Source organism: Mytilus edulis, chromosome 5, assembly GCF_963676685.1.
Source record: "Mytilus edulis chromosome 5, xbMytEdul2.2, whole genome shotgun sequence".
Lineage (NCBI taxonomy): Eukaryota > Metazoa > Mollusca > Bivalvia > Mytilida > Mytilidae > Mytilus > Mytilus edulis.
In genome coordinates this window covers 69,621,824-69,648,193 of record NC_092348.1, presented here as the reverse complement: position 1 = coordinate 69,648,193, position 26,370 = coordinate 69,621,824, and the positions used below count along the sequence as shown (strand labels likewise).

General features: G+C 31.3%; 1 protein-coding gene across 1 annotated transcript in view; it reads right to left on the bottom strand.

The window, feature by feature from the left end:
* The window catches only part of LOC139525219 (nephrin-like), a 304,410-nt gene extending 278,452 nt beyond the window's left edge, over positions 1-25,958 (bottom strand). The window contains exons 1-6 of the mRNA XM_071320410.1: positions 25,933-25,958; positions 12,787-12,866; positions 12,095-12,122; positions 11,864-11,937; positions 11,150-11,177; positions 9,888-9,961 (exon numbers count right to left, since the gene is read on the bottom strand). Of these exons, the coding sequence (XP_071176511.1) occupies positions 9,888-9,961; positions 11,150-11,177; positions 11,864-11,937; positions 12,095-12,122; positions 12,787-12,866; positions 25,933-25,958 (310 nt within the window). The remainder of the gene's footprint in view (positions 1-9,887; positions 9,962-11,149; positions 11,178-11,863; positions 11,938-12,094; positions 12,123-12,786; positions 12,867-25,932) is intronic.
* Positions 25,959-26,370: the final 412 nt, after the last annotated feature.

Below are 26,370 nucleotides of genomic sequence, written 5' to 3'. Positions count from 1 at the left end.
AGATAACGTATATGGTGTAAGGGTGTCTGGCTAATGGTGCAAAAGTAGAAGGTATGTGGTACTATGGTGTATGGTGTAAGGGGAATGGTGTAACATGCAATCGGGAATGGTGTGAATGAATTGTGTGCCACTTTCAAAACTATACAAATTATTGATAAGCACTTGGTTTTACTTTTAGACATTCATTTACAATATTGTGATCAAAATTCGTTTTTAAATAAAGAAATACATTTGTAGTCGCACGCTATCTTTGAAATAAAATTGCATTATTGTGTAATGTGTAAGTGTAATGTGTAAGGTTTATGGTGCAAAGGTGTAATGTGTATGGTGTAATGGCGTATAGTGAATGATGTAATGGTATATGGTGTTAGTGGGAAGTTTTCACCATCCAAGGACAGTTACGAAATATCTGACTTAATAATTCTCTGACATTAATACGTCAAAACGTCAAAATTATCCAATTGCGTAGTGGAACGAACTATTTCTGGATTCTTATAAATTCTATATAACTTGTATCGTGTTTACATATCACAATTGATACGTTATTCACGTGCTTGTTCACACTATACGGACTTCATATACAGGAGTGTGCTACTTACGCAGAAACTTCTCCAACAAAGTTATGAGGAGGACAGATTCAAATTGACACTCCGTAAATTTTATGAACACCATCACGAATTGGTGGATCCATACAATGTGTGTTTAACCAAACTAGCTAAGGACATTTTTACCACATGGTAGATTGTGGTTTGTCATTATGTCGTCTAATCTTTTAATTACCAAACGTGACTTATTCCCGATTGTGACTGTTTTGCTGAGTGTGAATTCGCATTACTATAAGACGTGTTATGGTATTTGTCTATCCCAAATTCATGTATTTAGTTTAAATGTTTAATGTTATATTTGTAATTCTCATCGGATTTTGTCAAATGTGTTGACGTCTTTTCTATTATATTTATGTGTTATGGAAACAAAAATTAATCACCGCCGTCATTTATTAGATTTTATTTTGGTCAACATAATCTGTACGATAATTTACGTTTGAAGTTGGATTCATAACAAACTGCACATATATATATTATAATTAATTGCTATTAATAAGTATTGCAATATGCATTGTGTTTAAATGCAATATCAGTATTTAGTTCTTTTTTAATCTTTAATCAATCCTAATTCTATCTTACTTTTGAGATATATTTTTTCATATGTGACGTAATTTTTCTGCTGTTTCATAAATTTCATATATTCAAATGTGACGTAATTTTTAATGCCTTTTCACCATCGTATGTGACGTAATTTTTAATGCCTTTTCACCATCGTATGTGACGTCATTTTCATAATTTACTGCGTTGAGGCCTGGACTGAGTCGGGTGTGTCTATTCTGTGTTGGTCATTCATTATGTATTCGTGTTTGTTTTATGTAATGAGTTAATACTACAGTTACATTATGTATATCTGTTATATTCATTTGATAAAATTTACTGTTTGCAATAGCATTAATTGTTCTAAATAATAAGGATGTTCTTATCCCAAGCATAAAAACTTAGCCGTATTAGACACAACCTTTTTCCACTTTTGATCTTCAGTGCTGTTCAACTTTGTACTTTTTTCGCTTTCGATCTTTTATATCTGGGCGTCACGGGTGAGTCTTGTGTGGACGAGGCGCGTTTTTGGCTATTAAATTTTAAACCTGATGCTTTTTGTTATTCAATAATCATGTGTTTCTTTGTCTAATACGTTTTCCTATTTATTTGTATTGTAGTCCTGTAATATTATGTTGTCATTTCTATGTTATATTTAACATTGCCATTAAAGTGCGAGGTTTGGCATGCCACAAAACCAGGTTCAACCCACCATTTTTTCCTTTAAAAATGTCCTGTACCAAGTCAGAAATATGGCCATTGTTATATTATAGTTCGTTTCTGTGTGTGTTACAATTTAACGTTGCGTCGTTGTTTTCTCTTATTTTTGAGTGTAAATTGACATTGCGATAAGACGTGTCACGGTACTTGTCTATTCCAAATTCATGTATTTGGTTTTGATGTTATTTTTGTTATTCTCGTGGGATTTTGTCTGATGCTTGGTCCGTTTCTGTGTGTGTTAGTTACATTGTAGTGTTGTGTCGTTGTTCTCCTCTTATATTTATGCGTTTCCCTCAGTTTTAGTTTGTTACCCGGATTTTGTTTTTTTGTCCATGGATTTGTGAGTTTGAACAGCGGTATACTACTGTTGCCTTTATTTATGTGCTTTGTCATTTGATTTTGCCATGTGATTATGGACTTTTCGATTAGATTTTCCCCTGAGTTCAGTTTTTTGTGATTTTACTTTTTACATCCACAGCATTTGAACATTAGTGGATAGTTGTCTCTTTGAAACATTTTATTGTCAATCTCAATTGTATTTCAGTTACTAGAAACTGGTATTCTCTAAATTGAAGAAGGCATATTCTAAATAAAATGCAGTAATAGCTTCAAGTGTATTTATCTAAAGCTTTATTTGTAAAACTTGTTATGCTCTAAGATGTACGCGAAATTGCAGAATCAACAAATATACAAAAAAAAATTATATAATCTTATACATTTGAATATTCAATAACATGCGTCGGTTAACCTTTATGGAGCTCAAATGTTGTCAATATTTATTTTATTCTTGAACAAAATATCAAGAGGTTCAAGAATTTTGAAGATTTCAAAGTAAATGTAATATAACTTATAAATAAATGAAAAAAACATATATCGACATTCAAATGACAGACATATCTTTTATAAAAATTATAACAGCAGTGTAAATCAATATTGCATCAATCTTATATCAGTAATAAATCAAAGTAAAGTAAAGTAATACATTAAAGTCAATTTGTTATTGAAAAGTATATTTTCGAAAACAAACATCTTTTTAACAATTTTTGCAGATTATTTTCACTGAAAAGTGAACATTACACTGTTTAATTCAGAGAGGGAAATCTGACTATTTTCATGATTTGTGAAATGAGTTTAACAGAAATATTACCAAAATAATACTTCTAACATATTCAAGTTGAATGTATTATTTTTAGTTTACAAGGAAAACCAGAAACTAGAGGTGCACAAAAATATTCGTGTTTTGTTTTCCCATGTAGAAACTGGTAGATTAAACCTGGTTAAAGTATAACATTCAATGATAAAAATACTTACATACAAATATCTAATTCTAAAGCTTAAATATATGTTTTTTTTTAATTGATTTGTTTTATGCTTGTAGACAATTTATTTCACAAAATGCTTTCAGATATCAACAAAGAGCGTTCCTTGTATTCAGTTTTAGATTTTTGGAACAAAAAGCTTATTATAAGTACATTTGTACTTTGTCTGATCAACGTATCTAAATACCTTGAGATGTTTCGGAGTCATTTGGTGAAGTAATTTAAAAACTTAAATCGCTTTTCATTGTACAATATAATCTGAAATGGACATCAATCGTAGCTCTCTTAAACGCTTGTTTTAAAAATGTCATCTAATGATGTTCATTTAAGATAATTCGTTCTGCCCTTATTTAAAGCTTAAACATTCAATCAATACTAGCAATATGTTTGCACTTGACCAAATGGTTCAACAACAATTGAAATGTGGAAAACATTTGAATTTTGGTTTCCAAAACATCTAGACTTCTTTTGTTATTAATGTTGATTGATTACATGTAATGCATTCGAGTTTATAAAACTAGTTTATATAGCTTTTATAGTTTATATAAACCCAAAGCAGTAACAGATTTTCATTACATAACTGTTACTACTAAGCTTAAATTGGTATGGGAGTCTAAATTAAAAATGATAGAATTTGTTCATACTTTGCCAAAACGTAGTATCTAATGATATATGTTCACAAATATCATTAAAATGATAGGTCACCGTTCAGTTTTTCAAGCAACAGGTTGTGACAAAATGTCACATTTTGTATGGATTATACAAGAAAAAACACCGTTATGTGATTAGAAGCTAAACTAAATGACAGAATTGTAAAATTAATTACGAGAAGATAGCTTTTTAGAAAATGGTTTGAGAATATCAAAAGAAAAAATAGGGTCGCCGTGCATTTTCCCCGGCTAAATTACAAATTAGAAAAATTCCATGTAGAAAATTGCACTATTTCAGAGTAACCTCCCTTTAAAATACTAATTAAAAAAAGTTAAAAAATCAAGCAGATTTAATTAACACTTGTTAAAATATTAATATCAACAAAAGTTTTAATCTTATAATTTTGTTCTTATAAATGCAAATTTACATTAAATTTAGTTATCTGCGTTCCTGCATTAAATTTTGCTAATTTGATTGAAAACTGGACCTTATATTGTCTGTTTTCTACAATTAAAGATGGCGAAAGACAGCCATACCACCTTAAGCATTTTAGAGTTGTATGAAATATCTTATAGAAATGACATTTTTGACATTATTCCGAGGGTAACTGTTTATTTGAATATATCTTAAAATGCGTATTGAGTAATTACTTTCATAGGTTATTTAAAAAAATCATTTGTTAAAGTGACTCTCCTGACTATATAAAGTAGAACAAACTACTGTCACTGCACAAAAATTTGAAAAAACAGTATTGAATGATATTTACAAAATTAATATAACTTTATAAATAAAATAATTTTTTAAACATAAGATGTATGTTTTGTCAAAAGATTCGGTATCTCTTTGTGTTCTTTTCTTTTCAGTAAACATTGCTGTATGTGTAGCTACATCTGCATCAGAATAATTCATTTTCATAAACTTTTTCTGTTCGTTCTGAAATTAAAGGAAATAGCCAGTAAATGAAAAAAAAATGATAAAGTTCCAAAACAAGTATAACCATTTAAAAATAAATTATAAATAAACATTTAGACCTTCAATATTTAACAAGTGTGTGTGTTATCCTATGTGTATAAGTGATACAAAAAAGCCAGGACGATTTGATATACTTGGAATTTAGAAACTGATTAAAAACCATAACACAATAAAAAAATATTCTATGAAATTACAGATTAAAAAACAAAGGAATTATCATTACATGCGCACTAATAGTTTTGTATATGCATACCGTCTTTATCCATTTACTTTCTAAAATGAAACATAAGTGATTGGATGTTGTTAAACATTTGTAACGAGCATTAAACAGAGTAATATTACACCGTGTTTCATCATAAATTATCAGTAACATATTAAAAAACTTAATTCAATAACATCGATAGGAGGAAAAAAAGTTATTTACAGTATTCGGAGTCATAAGACTTACAATACAACAATATCGATAGGAGGAAAAACAATTATTTCGAGTATTCGGAGTCATAAGACTTACAATACAGCAACATCGATAGGAGGAAAAACAATTATTTCGAGTATTCGGAGTCATAAGACTTACACCTAACCTATCACTTTTACGCACATTTTGCACAAGATTTTAATTGTGTTATGTAAACAAGGACACAAACTACACTAGATAATAGATTCTGCATTTGTTTTCGTATGAAAAAAGATATGTGCTATTACTTGTAAATCATACATGGATTTTGGAGGGTTTATTTTATGAGAAAAGCTGATTCGTTTGTTAATGATAATTGGTTTTCAAATAAGAACCATTAGAACGTTAATTTTGTTATTAAACTTAACATGTATGATAAACAATTTAAATTGGAAACACGTTATCACGTGATATGACATAATTGTTTAAATTTTTATTCACATGCAAGGATGAAAGAATAAAAATTAAAGTTGATATCCAGCGTTAATAAGTAATCCTATTATTCACCAGTGGAAACCCTTTAGAAGCTTCATTTGAAAACGAGCTATCTCCCTTCAAAAACGACGACACGCGTAGTCGTGTGAATCTTATTGTGTTTTATGTTCATTTTTGAAAAAAAGTACGATATCTTTATTTTTGACATCACGTTCAAATGGTCAATCTCCCTTTGCAACTATAAAAAACTTTTATAAAAGATTTCTACATCCTACAAGTTTTTTGTCAATTTTTAAACAGTACTATGCTTAGATCACAGAGTTAAAATACATGGTCTAACACCTGTAGAAATATAGTAATACAACATTGTTTGTATTGAAAACAGTTCAGGACAACATTACTCTTAATGTACCATGTGTACGTTACTTCAATTCCTATATAACTTTGTATGTCTCAGACAAATATTTTAGATATTGCGCTTTTAAACTTAAGATTGTTACCACTATTATCGTTGGGAAAAACATCTATATTGAAAAGCGAAGATGTAACGTTCACGTTAGAAGCCAATAGAATGACCAGGCTGTGAAATGTATTTGGTGCTGATGATTTCTCTTATAAACGGTCTTTTTCGGGGCCATCAATATGTTAACAAAAGAGTCTGAATGTGTAATACATACGTGAAATCATCAATACAAAAAAAACAGTATTGATATTCTGTTACTAGAATACGATAAATGCATTTTCAAAGGTTCAACATGTCCTGTCACTGTTAGATCAGAATACAAAAGCAACTGTGGCCCATTAAAATCGATATATATCCACAATTGTCAACCTTACAAAGCTATTGCACTCAGACATATGCCCTCTTTGCGCCCTCATTGAAATAACATTTCGTATTCCTCATTTTGAATATTCACTTTTCCTTATGTCCAAAATTGAAAACATTAATAAAGAGAAGTCGTCTGCGTTCAAAAACAATTTCGACAACAATCCTTGGTTATGTTTGCAAAAGGAATTTCCATCTTAATATAATTTTTCATCATAAAATGCATAAACTAAGGAGGATATTTACAATATGTTTTTCTTTGCATCTATGTCTTGCATTATTGAAACTAAACATTTTGGAAGGCACAATGATACTATGAAAGGAAAGGTAAACCATGATTAATTAAAAAAAGTGGAGGTTTGTCATAAGAAATCAAGTGAATATGTATTTTACTTGAAAATTATAAGTGTGATGAATCAAAGTCAGACCGAATGAACAATTGTCAATAGACTATAAAGGTATCTCTTACATTCATAAGAACACATACTATAGTTTGTATATTTGACAATAACCACTATTAAAAAAACGTTATATTCATGACATACATTCATATCATTATTACATTCAACAGCTTGTCTTTACATAAGTTATTACAGCAAACATATGTTTCAGTCTTCAATTTATGCTTCTATTCGTCGATCTATCATTTTCAATGGTTCGCTGGTTTCTTCTTATTTGTTTAAATTGTTATTCAACAGTGACTTCATGTCTTGTATCGAAAAAGCAGTATTTGAAGTGTATAGTAATCATTAAGCAACCGATACTTTAGTATCAAGTATTCAACAATAAGGGAGGATGACCAGAATCGCTTGAATCAAAGGATCTTTTTAAAATACTTTCTACTCATATCTAGAATTACAAAACCAGGAACGTAGAACAAGCTCATAATCAGAACTCACGTGAAGAAATTAATATAATTGATTCATTCATTTCCTGATAAAATTATTGCAAATGTTAAAATCGTTTGAAAACGCCAAAGTTTTCTATCCAATATAGACCAAGGCATAAAAAGTAAAAGACAGATTTGGCCCATTATTTGTGTTTCGTAATCAAATTTATAATATGACCAGGTGGCAACCTACTTTGTGATAAGTCTTGTGTAGAAGAGATATGCGTTTTGTATTTATAGTTATACGCCTGGTATTTCTATGACCAATGAGTAAACTGCTACTAGACGTTTTATTAGATGAGTTTTTTATGAATCGTTTTCTACTGTTTTAATATAAGTTAAAATACGTAATACTTTGATTTCGAAACGACAAATCCCTTCTCTGGACAATTTACAGTAATGCGAATCATGTGCTTTAGGTACATGTAAATATACCTCTTACGGATTTTAACAGATCTTTAGTAGCAGAAAGTGAATTGTCTGAACGGTAGTAAACTACTTCAGTTTATAAGTCTACGACTTGACGGAAAGACTGAAAATGACGTATCCATTTATTATTCAGCCTTTTGAAAGGAAGGGAAAGTATACCAACGGGACTTTAAACGTATAAGGCCGTGTTCACATGAGCCAAACTCGGTGTGGTTTAAAGAGGGACGAATGATACCAGATTAACCCAGTTACGTTTCAATTGATAAATATCAATGTTAACATGTAGTTTGAAACAGGTTTTGCATATAGTCGATTGTCAATGTAGGCCTTGTGTGGGTTGCATGGATTTTATTGTGAATATTTAAGGAAGTTACATCTATTGAATAAATATTTTTATAAAAAGTATATGAATTAAGTTATTTTGGAGTAAAAAGACAAAAAACTCAAAAACATTTTTTCGTTAAAACATGATTAAATTGAAAAGCCTTAATGCCAAATAGATAGCTCTTTTAGTTATGGACGAAAACTAATTTCGCTTGTTTTACAAATTTTCTTAGATAGTCTTAAGTTGTAGGACTAAATATATATTTTCGATATGTCGTGGTTATTTTTACAGTTTGTACCAGTCCATACAATTCATTTCCTTAATCCCTATATGTGGGATTAGGAAATAGTAACATGATTTTTCAGATCTTCTTCCGATCGGCCGAAAAACCCTTCAAACGTAGAGTGTTCGGTTGGCTCTGACTCGGATGGCCTCTATTAAAGTACCTTCCAATTGTCGTGATTGTGAATTTGTTCTCACCCTGAACATGTAGGAAATATTTGCCACTATACGTTTTAAACAAACAAATAAACAATTATTTTTAATTTATTATTATAAAAGGGCAATACCTCATAAAGGGATCAATTGACCATTTTGGTCATGTTGACTTATTTGTAGAACTTACTTTGCTGATCATTATTTTTAGCCTTGGCGGCCATCTTGGTTGGTTGGCTTGGTCACCGGATACATTTTTAAACTATATACCCTAATGATGAATGTGGCCAAGTTTGGTTGAATTTGGCCCAGTAGTTTCAGAGGAGATGATTTTTGTAAAAATTTACGGACGACGGACAACGGACGACGGACGATGGACGACAGACGACGGACGCAATGTGATGAGAAAAAATGACTTGGCCCTTTGGTCAAGGTGAGCTAATAAAATAGATAGAAGAAACTTATCTTATTCGGGAAACCTCTTTTGAAAGTCTAGTTGCAGTATGTATATTGGTATTCCATGTGCGTAGTCAACACATAATGATTTATGCAATCCACAAGTAGTTAATATCATGTGATTGATTAACAAGCTCAATGTGTGTCTGCTAGGGAAAATTATAGTCGTCATAAAGGTAGGAAATTTGGTTTTTGAAGATATTTGTAACACGAGTAACTCATTGCCCTTTAACTTTTTTTTCGGATTTTCACAAACAACATAACAGTCTGAATGCAATCGAAAAAAAACATCCATTTTTGGTTTTACATCATATATCTGATACGATCATTCGTGAACCAATGAGCATTATAAAATAAAATGTCGATTGTGTATTTCTGGATCAAAGGTTAACGCATTTGCAGGCACTGTGTTTTGGAGAGAATGTGTAGGTCACAAAATATAACATTGTCATCCCGAAGGCGGACCCTTAAAAACGTAAAAATGGGATTTCATTACGGACTTTTGTAGTTGCAAATTTGGTCCCAATAGACATTTTTGAGAAACGTACTGGTTCAGACTGGTCGTTAAAAATATTGAAGTTCATCTTATGTTTTAAAAGATTAAGTTGATATGCCATCAAGTAAAACATGTAGATTTTACATAGTCCTGCATTCAAAAATTATAATGAAAAATTGACTTGAATATACTGATTGATCTGGTCTATGCAAACATGTGCCATAGTCGATGGTCGTGTGTGATTTTATAAATCCGTTGTTATTTTCAACTGTTGAAGAAAGCATATCTTCTTATAAATTACGTTACCTTTTCTGTCGACTACATTAATATGAACATACCTTTTTCTGGATTCAAATCTTCATAGGCATTTGGTTGGTCAGTCCTACCTAATACTTCATATGGAGCTGTAGCACTGGAACATACAATGATAAAATACAAACTAATGCAAAGCAATAGAATGTAAACTTGTATATTTTGTTTTTATTATTTTAAATTTTTAGAGGAGCCTGTGTCGCTAACCTGATATTTAAATTTACAATTAATGCATGAAATAATGCAACCGTTATTCTTTTGTCTCAGTTTTAGAATTATAAGTCAAAAGCTGTATTTTTCTTCTATGTTCTATTTTTTGCCATACCTGCCATGTTGGTTTACAGGCAGGGTCATCGGACACATTTATAAAAGAGAAAGATTTTGTAAAATGTAAAAAAAAAGTAACCAAAAATTGTTTCAGTTGATTTTAAAGAACAATAACTCTTTATTGGGTTATTTGACCATTTTGGTCATGTTGATTAATTTGAAGATCTTACTTTGTTGAATATGAAATCTGTTTACAGTTTCCAAAAACTACAAAATTTCTTTAAATTCCTAATTCAGGGGCTGAAACCCAACAACGGCTTGTCTGGTTCGTCTAAAAAGTTCATGTCAGATAAATCTTAATCAGATAAACATGTCTACATATTGTTAAAGTGTCATCAGACACATTTTGTTTACTTAATACCCCAATGATGATTGTTGGCAAGTTTGGTTAAAATTTACTAAATAGTTTCAGTGGAGAAGAGAAGAAAATTTTTGTAAAAATTAACGGACGATGGACAACGGACGTACAATTCAGTAATATTCAAAATAAAAACAAAAAACTGCAAAATGTCCTTAAAGTTACTAATTTGTTGGCAGCAACTCAACAATGATTTGTTTGATTTGTCTGAAAATTTCAGGGTCGTAGATCTTGACCTGTTCAACATTTTTTTCCATTTCAGAATTGCTCTAAATGCTTTAGTTTTTGAGATAAGAGACAAAAACTGCGATTGACCCCTATGTTTTATTTTTAGCCATGGCGGCCTTGTTTGTTGATGAATCAAAACTTTGGATACCATTTATACACTAGATACCATAAGTAACATTCATTTAAGATTTGAAGGTATTTGGCAAAGTAGTTTTAGAGTAGTAGATTTTTGAAATAGTTTATTACGAAAGACGACGACAGACGACGAACGCCATGTGATAACATAAGCTCACATTTGGCCCTTCTAGCCGGTGAGCTAAAAACGACATGATTAGAAATTGATAACTTTAGAATTATTTGAAACGGTGTACTTACACTTGCGAATCTGTTACAGGCAGTATGTCTGTAATTAAACAATTACAAATATAAGGATTTGTTAGACATGTAAGAGATGATGACGAAATGGTTATTTTAGCACTGGCTATAATTTTATAACATTAAATTTACGATATAACATAAATTGTACCAATTTTTAATTTCACAGCGTCTTATGACAAATAATATACTTTGGTTTCTGATCGAATTCATTCTGGAATACATGAGCATTTTGAATTACGATTTCGATTGTATGTTTCTAGATCCAAGGTTAAAACATTTGCAGAGACTGTGTTTTGAAGAGAATGTGGAGGTCACAAATATAACATTGCCACCCCGAAGGTTAACCCTTGAAAACGTAAGAAGAGATTTCGTTTGCGGACTTTTGTAGTTGCAAATGTGGTCCCAATAGACGTATTACGGTAACGTACTGGTTCAGACAGGTAGTTAAAGAGAAGAAGTTCATCTTAAGTTTCTAAACAATAACTTGATTTGCCGTAAAGTAAAACATGTAAATTTTACATAGTACTGCATTCAAAAATTATCATAAAACATTGAATTGGATATACTGATTGATCTGGTCTATGCATGCATGTGCCATAGTCAATAGTCGTGTATGGTTAGGATTTTCAAAATTATTTTCATTCGTTGGGTGAAGTACAAGTATATCTTCTAATAATTTATTTTCTGTCAACTACATAAAAAGGAGCATACCTTCTTCTGGAGTCAAATCTTCATAGGCATTTGGTTGGTCAGTCCTACCTAATACTTCATATGGAGCTGTAGCACTGGAACATACAATGATAAAATACAAACTAATCATAAGCAATATAACGCAATAGAATGTATATTTTGTTTTACTATTTTAAATTTTTACACATATTATAGAAAACGACATGATCACGAAATCGATAATTATTAAATGGTTTAAAATTGTGTACTTACACTTGAGTATCTGTTACAGGCAGTATGTCTGTAATTAAACAATTACAAATATCAGGATTTATTAGGCATGTTAGAGGTGATGACAAAATGAGTATTTTAGAACTGACTTAAATATTGTAACATTAAATTAACAACAAAATAGGTGACGTAAACCTAATACAAATGTTTAACAACTGCTTAAACCAAATAGAACAAAAACAAACACGTATTGAAATTAGATCTATGCTTGAGAGAGAACAATTTCTCATTTAAAAACTTATTTAAAATTTTTATAACATCTTATTTAAAGTAAACCAATATTTTCCTGCTATACCTTGCTATTTGATTTGTAAAACTCTCATGGACAAAAAGTTCGTTAGCAAAGATTAATGAGATTAAACATGCAATATAACGGTACCTCTCAATTTCAAAACGAAATCATCTCAGTACAACCAGTGACGTCATATGGACAATTTTGAGAATAGGGAACGACTTGGCGACGGACACGTTCCAGAGTGTTACATATATTAGACTTGTTTGAATTACATGTTGACACATCCAAATATTCAAAAGTACATCATTATTTTTACATTGAATGAATTTTGACAAAGTCATACAAACTTGTTAGCAATATGATTCCTAAGTATGGTCGTAAATATTGCTTGGAAAAATTATTTTTGTTTGATAAAAATAATATTTCTATGTTCACGTACCATGATCATCATGTCTTTCGACATTTTCATCTACATCGTCATAAGCGTTGAGAACGACAGGCTCAGTTACCTTATCTTCTCTGTAATTTAAAGTTATGTTCAGATTATAAATAAACAATAATGTGTCCCAAGTACACGGATGCCCCATCCGCACTATCATTTTCTATGTTCAGTGGACCATGAAAATGGGATAAAATCTCTAATTTGGCATTAACATTAGAAAGATCATATCATAGGGAACATGTTTACTAAGTTTCAAGTTGATTCGACTTCAACTTCATCAATTACTACCTCGATAGTTGATTGGACTTCAACTTCATCAAATACTACCTCGACCAAAAAACTTCAACCTGAAGCAGGACGAATGGACGAAGGGACGAAGGAACGGACGGACGGACGGCCAAACGAAATGACGCACAGACAAGAAAACATAATGCCCGTGAATGGGGTATTCTAAAAATGTCATTCATGTTATTATATCCTCATAAATTAACTCATCATAGAGGAATTGAAATTTTGTATACACACCATACGCGCGTTTCGTCTACAAAAGACTCATCAGTGACGCTCGAACAAAAAAAATTAAAAAGGCCAAATGAAGAGCATTGAGGCCCAAATATTCCTAAAATTTTATATATATATAGCTAAGTTAATCTATTCCCCAGGTAAAAGCCTTAGTATTTCAAACATTCTTTACAGTTTATTCCTAATTATGAACATATCAATGATAAATCAAGTCAACACAGAAGTGCTGAACAATTGGCAAGTGATACCCTCAGGGAATTAAAACTCCACCATCATTGGCATCGACTCAGTGGTTGTATGTATGTATATTATAATTGTGTTTTGTTCTGTTGAAAATTATACTTTTTACATACTTTTTTGCAAAGGTTTGAAGTCAGGGATTTATCAGAACCTAAAATGACTAGAAACATTATGCCCAAAATAACATTAAATCATATATAAATTCATATAATGTCAATTTTGCTTGTGGGAGTTTACACATTAGTTCTTTTATAATTTATAAACGAACAATTATAACTTGTTAACTTGTAGGCTGGTCTATTGTTCTTATAAAAAGGGATAGCAAATTAAACCTTTACGGTGAGTGTGTTCAGAAAGCTGATGAATTTTAAATCGATAATGGTAAATTGATTGATTTTTTTCAATATATGTTTTCTTTGAAATTATAAACTTAACAAACTGGTTCAATCTTTTAACATTAAAATTGAGAATAGAATGGGGAAGATCATGTATAATTAAGATGATTATTTGTATTGGAATTAACAACTTACTTTTGTAAAAAAAAAAAATACTTATAATTATTGGTATGCCTCGTACCGATCTTTTGAGTAAAGCAAATTGCTACTGATTTTTTCATTTTGTTCTAATGTGGGTTTTTTCACTTAAGAAGATATAATTGAGCGCCTACAAACACAGTTAACAGCACCACTTACTGTATATGTTTGTCTCAACACAGGAGCCTGCAATTGGTTTCGTTGGTATCTGTCATATATTTGTTTTTGTAAATAATTTTGAAATAAATAAATTGGTTTTTTTTCTCGACTCAATTGTTTTCTTCATGGCCTCTTCTACATTTTTTGTAATGATTATGCGGTATGGATTTGTCTTTGTTCAAGGTCTAACGGTTGCCCATAATTGATTACATCCACTGCATTTGAACTCTGGTTGTTTAATCGAAAATCAAACCACATTTCCTTATTTCTATATTAATAGACCAATTTTGATCGGAAACAATTATTTTGAACTGAACTCATCTTAAACGACTGAACAATAATCTTTAAATCATTTTCAGTCTTTCGGTCAATTTTGTTTTTTTTTATTTTATTAAGACTTATTCATTACGGTAAATGCAGTAGTGTTCGGTCAATTCGCTTGAAGTTAATCAAATACCAGCCGTTTAAGTTTTAAGTTTAAGACTAATGACTGTTGACGACTAACATGCATTTACCATATATATATAATGTCATATATCATATTTATGTACTTGTTTGGCCAGTCTTGCTTGCGACTAGTGTTTTTATTTTTATGCACTAAATTACAGTAACAGATAGGATCACAGTAATCTCAATCCATCCAAAACACGTGGGAGAGGCCAAGGGGATATTCAAAAACAAAATTCAAAGACAAACAACATCAAACGGCATTACATAAAAATGAAAAAGACAAACAACATCAATACATTCAAATTAAAGGATGAGAAACTACGTTACTATATTAAGCAACATTGTGTTTATTTAAAAATACCTATCAGATCTTTAACATAACGGTTATAAACGGTCGTTGATACAAATTATAATTCATTCAAATTAAACTAGGTAAACACTCATACTACATCCGTGATATAAAAGTTTCTTAGCACCTGTCCTACCTTAGTGACAAAATTGATGTGGTTCCTGCATATAAAACCCCATACAAAACCGATGTTTTGTTAAAAAAAACCATGAAATTATCTACTTGATGAAAAAATTAAGAATAGACAATAGACATGGAAATTCAACATATACCTCCACGACATATATCATAGAGAAAATCCTAAATATTCTTTAGTCTTTTTTATGCTCCTTTGGAATGTATACCAAATATGCAGAAATGATTCTTTATTCACTGTATTGGATACCTCAGTTACAATCTTTTCTTTACAAACAACGTTATACTAGATGGGGTTCTTCTACAAAACCACTATGAACATCAATTGTATCAGCAATCGATGGGATGGGCTGCCGGGTTAACTAGGAAGGCTAACGAACACTTGATTTATTTCGTATCGCTCGCAAGTACAATACCAAATGACTTGATTAATCGGGTTTCTTTTAAAACTTCGTTCCACTACATTCGTACATGTGATAAAATTGAATGTCTTTAAAAGCAAGCAGAGATTTTTAATCATCATATCATCGGATTGAGTTGTTTAAGTTATCATTACTAAATGTAGCTGACGTTGGATCTGGATAAAAAGGAAGCATAAAACGGACATTGAAACTGATAAATTTATAACTAATTGACAAAGCATTGGCAAAATAAATAGTTTAAAAAAAAAACACAACAAAAAACTAACACAACTCCCACAAAAAAAGTGGAAGATGTCAGTTCCTCTAGTAAGATAAACAGATACTTCCTAACATGTTCTACCTGTCGTGCTGTTGATATTGACACGAATACATTCGGTATTTACTTTTGGATCATTTGTTTCAATAGTTTTTATATTTATTAAATAATATGATTACTAGATCAATGCTGATTTATTTATCACATGAAGTAAATGATCTATTAGTTGTAGAATATGTTCTAGTCAAATATAATAAACCAGCAAGTCCGAGGAAATATCATTGAGTATGGGTCGTTAAAACCAACATAAAATATTTATCGTCGAACTGGCATCCCTAACAATGATAAAAACAAATATAAATGCATGTTATAGATAAGGGTCAAACATTTGTTTCATGTATATAAAAAGAAATGACAAAAGTAGATACAAATATCCGTTTAAAGATTAATAAATCATGCTTTGTAAATCCCTGATTCAAACTACAAATCATCTTAGACTGAAATTAATTTCTCCAGATAATTCATTTCTTAATTGATAACATAGCTGTTCGGGTTGCTACTGTTGAAGGACTAGCAATTGTTAATCTTATATGTACTACCTGAACTTCATACAGGAGCTTCTTATGTTTTATGTTCTAATATTTATCTGTTTGTCTTTTTCTATTTTAGCCATGGCGTTGTCAGTTTATTTTCGATCTATGAGTTTGACTGTCTGTCCCTTCGGTATCTTTCGTCCCTCTTTTATGCAACAATGAAAATTAACTAGATATATATATTCGCAGTAAATAAAATTCAAAAGTCTGGTGACTGCAATGATCGTTAACTACATCACGTCCATCGTACTTGTAATAAAAGATACCAAAAATACTGTATAAATATTTCATATTTAGAATTACATTTAGAAATGAAAAAAAGTGTCGGTTAAGATCGAACCTTTATGCAAAACAAAAGAAGATTTCAGCTTTTCAAATTTGAACATTCCATTTTATTCAGTTCAGAAACCTTAACAAAGAGTATATCTTTCTAAATTGATACATTATTCTACAGCTTGCGTTTTCTATAAAACTAAATGTGTCAAGTGGTTAAGTTGAAGTCATCTACTAGTATTCTTAATGATAACGTCCTACAACGCCAATTGGTTGACATTTATGTAATATTTGATTAAAAAATGTAGACAGATATTTTCCAACTGTCTTAACCGCAATCCCGTCTTTGTATCCTAGTTTATACAAGACTGAATAAGACTTATCCCCAAATTGTACTGATATGAGCACCACGACGGATTCCACTTTTTTAGTTTGTGGCAATTGTTAACGCTTCCGGATTACGTTATAACTCCTACATGCGGTTTGTGTTGCTAAGTTTTTAATTTTCTGTATTGTGTTTGTAAGACTGTTTTTTAATCTCTTCGTTGTTTTTTTATTTATTGGTCAGTTTATCATGAACTTAGAGTTGGAATATTACTTTGAAATCATGTGCGTCTCTATTACTCTATTAACTTAAAAGTTGAATATAACTGTTCATAGATAGAAGTGAAAATAACATATAACATATATATTAGAGGTATGTGCTATTTAAGTCTAAATTACCTTTTGATTCTGTTGTACAGTGTACCTACAAATGTTTTCGAAATCATTTGAATAAATTACATTCATAATCTAGCCATCAAAATTACTAGAATCTACATGTCTTAAAATAATATTAAAAAAGTATAATTCAATAGTTCAAAGAACAATTGAAGGCCTTTCCAGCAAAAAAAAAAAAAAAAACTCCCGGGAATTATATATGAAAATAACAAAATCGGGGGAAAATGTCATTTCCAGTAGCAGATCATAGCAAACTGTACACTTTTGTTTGAAATAAGAGGGATGATTTAACATCCGTTTTTTAAATTGTCACTTCTGATATGATAGTTTACTTTACATTGATTCGATAAATATATGGTTCATTATAATTATAATTTTAATACATACAGATAATAGCTTTTTCAAATTGTTCATTTAAAATGATTTGACATGTTGCATATAACAATTTAGTAAAAATATTTTGTTGATATCTCATACGAGTTCTGAATGTACGTAATAACAAGACAAAATCAAATTTAGACCATGAGCTTGACCTTTGATCTAGGCATCATCTTATTGTGTGGACCAAGGACGTAAAATAAAAATATAGTTGTATATCACTTATGGTTTACCACTTAGAAATACATATCATATATTTCAAATACATAAGGGGGGTGACTCTCAAATGGGTAGTTTATAACGCTTCTGTCAACCTAAAACGTAACATTCTGAGAATACAACGACCAATTTGGAAAAAAATACATGTGTCGCTATCTTTTACAGTGGCGAAGGAACGAGAAAAAAACATTATTCGGGAGATAACTCTTTCAAAGTCATTTCAAAAGCGTATTCAATGAACAATATCACCTGCAAAAAATCTTACCGACATCTTTTGAAACAACAATACCGTGAAAGAAACAAAATTTTACGGAAGAGAAAGATAACCTATCAAAAAAGGGTTTAAAAAATCCCGTGCAATGGCTATTTAAATTCCGCCTCAAGGTTCTGCATTTAAAAATTAATGAACAGTTTTTTGTTGACTACTGATGTCCATTATAATTGTCGCCACCGTATTTAAAAACAGATATGTAATGTTAGAAATGTGTCGCCTGTTTTCTTTTTTTTTTCAAATAATGCGCTGAGTCTTACTTCATGTTTCCAATATTAAATCATGTAAATGAATCAAGTTGGTAATCAAGTTGATAAGAAGCTGTAAGACATAGCATTACATTTTGGAAGGGTTCCGTAAACTGGTTAAACATGACCCAAGTTATTAATTCTTCAACACATTTATTTTATGTATTAATTGACAGAGAGAAAAATAGTAGCATTAAATGAATATGTTTTTTTTTCCAGATGCAAGACAGTGACCATTGTCGTATGTTTCGTTTGTAGTTAAGTTTTATTTTCATTAAGAATTCTGTCTTGTTTAATGTATTGAAGTTGTATATTAACAATTAATGTGTTTTCTATAGATTTTGTAGATGTTTGATTGCTTCTTTTACCGGTATTGTTGATCAAATTGAGATTGTGTGATGTTTATAAAGGATTTGTTTTCGTAGTTGCATGGTTTCCGTATTCAAAACATGAACTGTTAATTATGTTTGATAAAATCTCTGGATCTTGTTTTTAAATTCAGATGGTCATTGTTCCTAACAGTACCTACATATGTATTAAGTTTTCTATTATTCCTTTATCGTAGAAAGGTATATATCTAGATGTGCTCAGATATGTATGCTATATATAAATCTCGAGAGATTTAGCACATACATACTTTATGTTCGTTTTAACACAGTGAATTTAGAACATAACTTACCTTATATATTGTTAAAGACAATATGCTTGTCTCTGTTTCTTTGCATTTACGTATATCAAAATATTCTTTTGATGCTAACTTTCATAACAGTGTGAATAAGGTTGGATATATCTCATAGTAACTTAAAAGTTTATCTGTTTTCAAGGACAACGTCAGTCATAATTTAAAATTTTAAAACAACTATCACTTTATACATTTTGGTAGATAAAACTCCACCAAGAATGCTCAAGCACAAAAAAAGGAAAGTATATAATAAGCATTTTATAGCTAAGATTTTCTTTACAAACCTGATAGGGATGAATTGTTTGATAAAGAATTTGAATATGCAGAATCCCAAACATAAACTGCAGGTTAATAGTTCATAAAAAAACATCTAGCCATACTATTTTTAAAAAAACGTTAGACGATTGTTTTGTCTAAATAAGATACCTCAGTGACGCTTTAAAATCATTAGGAATATCACATCAAATACCAAATCCAATAGAACTGAAAAACAAAACTTCCGGAAAGTTAGTAAAACAAGACTAAGGTAATCTTATCCTTCGAGAGGGAAATCTGAATGTTTTGAATGACGCAACATTATATTTGAAGTAAAAATTATGACAAATGAATGTATCAATGACATTTTACGTCTAAATTCTGTCTGTCAGGATTTTGATAACCTCCGGCGAGAACATCCTTTGATATGGTTTTATTGTGAGGACTTGAACAGCAATTTTACTCTTAAACGGATAAAGGATGCATACATGTTGCTCATATTTCATTTATCCGTAAAATATTTTTGCGATCGGTGAACAGTTAAACAGGAAAAGATATGAATCGACAAAATACAGAAAAATATAAAATATTGTAGTTACCAACTATCTTCAATGAAAAAATCCCAACTATTAATCCTGCTGTTCCAGAAACTAAAATTGCAACAAGTGTCGTATTGTCTTCTGATTCTGGAATAAACAGATAAGCTCAAAGTAGTTAAATAAAAAGGAAATTTATTCATTGAAAGATTTCAAGAAATATCCATATTTACAGATAAAGGTAAGTCTAAATGATTAAGTTCAGTACCCGTATGTCGTTTCCTTGCAAAACGTAATGGAGTTTTATGAAATACCCACTGCAGTGTCCCTTGTGGTGTTATATTTGATATTTTGTCAAATAAAACATATAGGATTACCTGCATGCAGTGCTATTCATATCCAGGCTTTTAAATAAATATATGTGTGAATACAAGAGCACATATGAACATATGCAAGTACACTTATGGGGTGCGTTAGATTTCATTGTCACGACATAAGGTTTCTTAAATTCGAAAGATTATTTAAGACTTTATTTTTTTTTGTGAACAATATATGGTAGCAGTGCATAAACAAACAAGTGTGCTGTGTTATCAAAACTGGCTTCATGAATTGTTTGTTCAGCACTTATACCTATATTGTAGTAGTCAATTTCTTTTGGTCCAGAGACAAACAAAAATATTCACAAAATTACCGAACTCCAAGGGCAATTTAAAAGAGAGGAAATGCGTAAATCATAACAAAATCAAACGTTCGAGTGTATCTACCAACAGAAAGAATAAAATAACTCGCATATGCCCGATTTACCGTACACCGAGTTTTTTTCGTCGGCTTTTTTTTCTATCGATTTGATGACAAAATTGGTATGTTTAATTTTTACTGTGTATATTCATTCATTATGTCATGTGCAAATGCCTATGTATACAAATTTTATTGAATTGTTCCTTTCTGTTGCAATTCTTGAAAAATACCGCAAAACATTTGTTTTAAATATAGACAACTAAAATAAAAGTTGGGTTTACCGAGAAATCTTTCAAAGAGGGGACCTTCGTTCTAATAATATATCAAGATATGCATTACTATCACCTGAGTGTATACGGTTGTTTTTTATTTGTTTACTCGTGACTTTGTTTACGAATGGTTTTTTTCTTCTTGCTTTTTTATTATACACAGTCATAGTTCATATAATTACTTGCAAAATTGTCTGCGGGTTCGGGGAGGGTAAGGCAACTGACCGGTGGAGCAGGCTCTTACTATAAGAATATATAAAGATATGTGCCGCTGATATAGGTCGCTTTTTATACGTCAAATATAACAATGGGTTGTGAATTCATCATGATAATATGTCAATGTGTCGGTAACTTTCATTTTTCGATAAGTTTTTAAAAAAATCTGTATTCATTGTTTAAAATCGAACTAAAATCTAATCAAAGTAATGAAGTACTGCACATCGGATGAAAGCAAGTTCTGGTTGATGGTCATAAGAACTTATCTCAGAATAAAAATTACATCTTTATTTTTAAGTTAGTTATGGTACATAGATATTCTTGTTTCCTGAAATAAGTTCGTGTGTGGATCATTGATAAATGACAGAAAAATCTACCTCATCGATTCAAAAAGGGTTGCTGCTCACAAGCAAGCAATCAAAACAAGAGTTCAAAGATGTGAAGTTGAAATCGTCCCACGCAAGTTTTCAAATTGAGAATGGAAATGAGGAATGTATCAAAGAGACAACAACCCGACCATAAAACAGACAACAGCAGAAGGTCACCAACAGGTCTTCAATGTAGCGAGAAATTCCCGCACCCGTAGGCGTCTTTCAGTTGGCCTCTAAACAAATATTTATATTAGTTCAGTAACAATGAAAGCCATACTAAACTCCAAAATGTACAAAAGAAACTAAAATAAAACATGATACAAGACTAACAAAGGCCAGAGGTTTCTGATGTGGGACAGGCGCACAAAAGTTGCGGGGTTAAACATGTTTGTAAGATCTCAACCCTCCGCTATACCTCTAGCCAATGAAGAAAAGTAAACGCATAACAATACGCACATTAAAATTCAGTTCAAGAGAAGTACATGCTTTACGGACACCACCACGAGTTGTTAACATTTACGATACATCCAATACACAGATGAGAGCGGATATGTTAATTACTTATGTCGTAACTAAGATTCCCTCCTCTTTCCGAATGTTAAATACAGAAAAAGACTTATTACCGAGTTTTTACTTTCATGAGCAATTTGTCTATTTGTCTTTTTCTTTTTATCCAATAGTGTTGTCAGTTTATTTTTGACTTATGTGTTTGAATGTGCCTTTGGTATCTTCTGCCACTCCTTTAGAGACTGATTGGGGGGAAATTGACAGAAAATGGACGAGACTAACTCAAACAAACCAAGAACATTCATGTCTATGTTTTGGTAATGTTCAAATATATAAATATACTAAGCATACACATAAGCAATAAAACAAAACTTGCGTAATAAATCCATTGATCTTACCGTATTTATGTTTTTACAATATGTTGTTTTTGTTACTTAAAGTGTTAAACTGATTTACTTCAAAGTTTTAAAGCAATATCAAACGTTGTGTATGAAAATACAACCTCTGGACTGCTGTACACATATTTGTTGTTGTTTGACATAGTTGTCGCCGTTGTCTTAGCATTTTCGTAAACCTTTTTTATTTTCTGTGACAATGAAGCAAAATATGCAATATATGATGTTTCATGTCATAGAGAGTGATAGTTGGTGTTAAATAGAGAACAAATTGAAATTACAGAAAGACTCTACGCAAAGAGAGAGCTAGTAAATTTCAAAGTTTGAAATATGCCTAATAACCCCGTGTTTTAACTTTCGTGTGGTGCATAAAAGTGCATATGAACTCATCATTTTAGGTTATAATTATACGGAAATTGCTTTGATGAAATGGCACAGTTTTAGCAGTAAAAGGAGTTCCTATAGAAAAATTGCATAGTCTATATTTAAAGAAGTGCAACATATAAATTGCATACGTTCTAGGCGCTTTTCTCCTGCATTGTAAACTACTTACTCTTTCAGAAATTTTTTCGTAATTATAATATACTAGTATATTTGAAATTTCATCGAAGTAAGGAGATGTGAGATAAGTGCCAATGAGAAATCTCTCCATCCAAGTCACAATATATAAAAAGAAATTATTCATACAATCAGTGCAAAGGATTCCAAACGTTGTATATGTTTTACCTGTTGTGCCAATGCTCTTTATTTCTGTAACAGCACTTCTGTTGAACTCGTTTTCAGTAAACATGCGCATTTCATATATTATCCCTTCCTCCAAGTTGTTTAGTACATAAACATATTTACATGAGTGTAAAACACTATCTTGAATCGGTATTTGCTTTTGTCTCCATAATGTAGATCTTTGTTTACGATACTCCAAATAAAATGTTTGATTTATTTTTACACTTTTCCCTGCATCCCAATATATAATGACCGCATTTTTGTATATTTTCTTTACCGTAAAATCAACAGGAGGAGCTGGAACACCTTTATTGATAAAAATATAAAATATTATTTTGTATTTGGGCCACACCAATGTAATCTCTTATTCTACGGATTTTTGGACTCCCAAAATTGGGGCGAGTGAGCGATTTGAAAATTGTAATAAAAAAATATTTAATTTGCAAATTTTGGACGCGAAGCTTGAAAAGTAAAGGCTAGCGATTATAATTTGTTTGTACACATAAAATAATAGGTTTTGACAATATTAAAACTCGATTTACCACTTGTACTTTGACATTTCTTTAATTTATGAAGTATTTTTCACTGTTCACCAAAAAATAATTGAATACTTAAATCTGGTCTACGTATGTGTGACTGAAAATGAGACAATTATCCATGCAAGTCATTATCAAGTTGGGAACAACCTCTTGATGCTTTAAATATCCCTTTTATGAGGGGTCAGTATAAGTTATAATATATTTATTGGTAAAAAACACTTTTTAGTACAAAAGGGCTCATATTTTCAGAGACATGGCTCGGTTCCGTCATTGATAAATGTATTCTTTCTGAACTTTTACCAGACGGATACACTATTCAGAATGCTCCCAGATGCGTCCAAAGGCTAGGGTTTTGGTGTTGCTTTCATACATAAATTGAACATTCCTGTTAAACGCGTACCAACAAAGAAATCACCTTTACATTTCGAACTCCTTGAATGCAATATAAGTTCATCAAGAAATAACTTCCGTCTGTTCGTGATCTATCATCCACCTCTGTCCCGTGCCAACAAGTTCAAAACATCTAGCTTTTTCAAGGAATGGTTGGATTTTCTTGACTTTACAATGGAAATATCCGATGATATAATCCTAACGGGAGACTTAAATTTCCACCTAGACGATAAATTCGATAGTGACGCCCGAAAATTCACGAATTAGTTTCAACATATGACTCAATGCTCAGTTCTATCATTGAAAAACATGCTCTAATTCAATCCAAAACTATTAAATTGCGCTCGAATATAGAATGGCACTCATCCCAGCTCAATGGCAGCTCAGTACCGCTAAAATAAAACGCTGTGAAGCTGAGCGTAAAATGCGGAAGACAAAGCGTGGGGTTCATAAATAGTTGTATAAAGAGCAATGTATCAAAACACAGAGGCTGTTTTTGAAGTGTAAGACTGACTATTATTCAGATAAAATTTTGGAAATAGGGTGTGATCAAAAGAAACTGTTCAGTTAAACAAACAAGCTAATTGGTAATACGAGGACTGTAGTTTTTCCATCAGGTGAGTGCGATAAAGATATATCGAATAGGTTCGGTGACTTTCTCCTCAATAAGATTGAAACCATCATGAGACATCTATCAAGTGAAGATGCGTCGAAATCGCGTGAACTCGACCCGCTACCAACTTCGTTATCAAAACCGTGTTTGAACAACTTCGCACCAAGAGTCGTATGTTCCAAAAACATTTATTGAAGCAGTTGTACGACCTTTTCTGAAGAAACCTGGACTAGACAAAGAAGTTTTGAAGAACTATCGTCCAGTTTCTAATCGAACGATCGTTTTGATAGTGTTAAATCAGCTTACTGTGCTTATAATTCCACCGAGACGGCATTGCTGCGAGTTCTATCGACATAACTGTTGCACTTGATAATAACTTTTGTGTAGTTTTATTAATGTTAGACCTTTCGGCAGCATTTGACGTCCTCGACCATTTCATTTTACGACAGCGACTTGAATACTCGTTCGGAATATCTGGAGCCGCGCTAAATTGGTTGTTATCATACCTTACTGATAGAACTCAGCGTATCGCAATCGACTCTGTTCAGTCGGACGATATTCAACTGAAGTATGGTGTTCCACAGGGATCTGTCCTCGTACTGAAAATCTACTGCTTTTCTCGAACCCATAGGTGAAATTTGTAAACGTCATAATAGAGAATTTTAAGTTTCAAACGAAACTTACGTACGTTAACGCAAGTTACTTAGGCTTACAATAGTACGGACTTATAAGACATAATATAAATTGTGGTTGTCTCCCTTAGCCGTTTTAGGATTTTATATTTCAGTCGGATAGTTATCACCGTGTATCATCAGTACATCGGATATAGGTACTTAGCAAGCGGAGCATCATCAATTTTGACCTGACACGGTAAGTAAATCTTTGTTTTGTTTTATCTACATATAGTGTACATTTCTCAACATCTGAAATTCCTGCTCCCAAATAATTTTCGCATCGATTCCTTCCTTTTTATAAGACAACTTTTATATTCTAATATGAATAATAAACTTTTACTTGCACAAATAGTTGTGAAGGTTAACAGGAATTTTCAATTTCGATGCAGTTGTCGAGCCATTTACATGGTATATCTGAATGAAAGCTAATACAGTGCAAAAGTGATAGTTACCAATCATAAACCTACCTTAGATAACTCATTCCATTAAGCATTTTGGGTAAAAAACAAGTGTGAAAAAAAAGTTTTTGTGTACAGTGTACAGCCGCGGGTGTGTACGGTGAATAGAAAATAATTTGATATAAACTGTACGGTGTGTAGGCAATTCACTTCAATTCACATCATGTGCAATCCCGTTTCTCACCTATTTCTTGAAATATTTTAGCTTTCAGTGTGTAAACAAAATGTCTTTTGGGGACATTTATTTGGGAATCATGTATTAAGAATAAAATTCCAAGGTAACATTGACGTTCCTGTGCATGTTAATCGCGTTTGTTTTTGCGACTTACAAAAAATTCATATAATGCACATGTTTTTGATAAAGTGAATGTATTGGTGATTTCTTATTTACTGTGATGCTTTTCAGGTCTAAATGTAATGGATAGTCCATACTTTTCCTGTCCATAC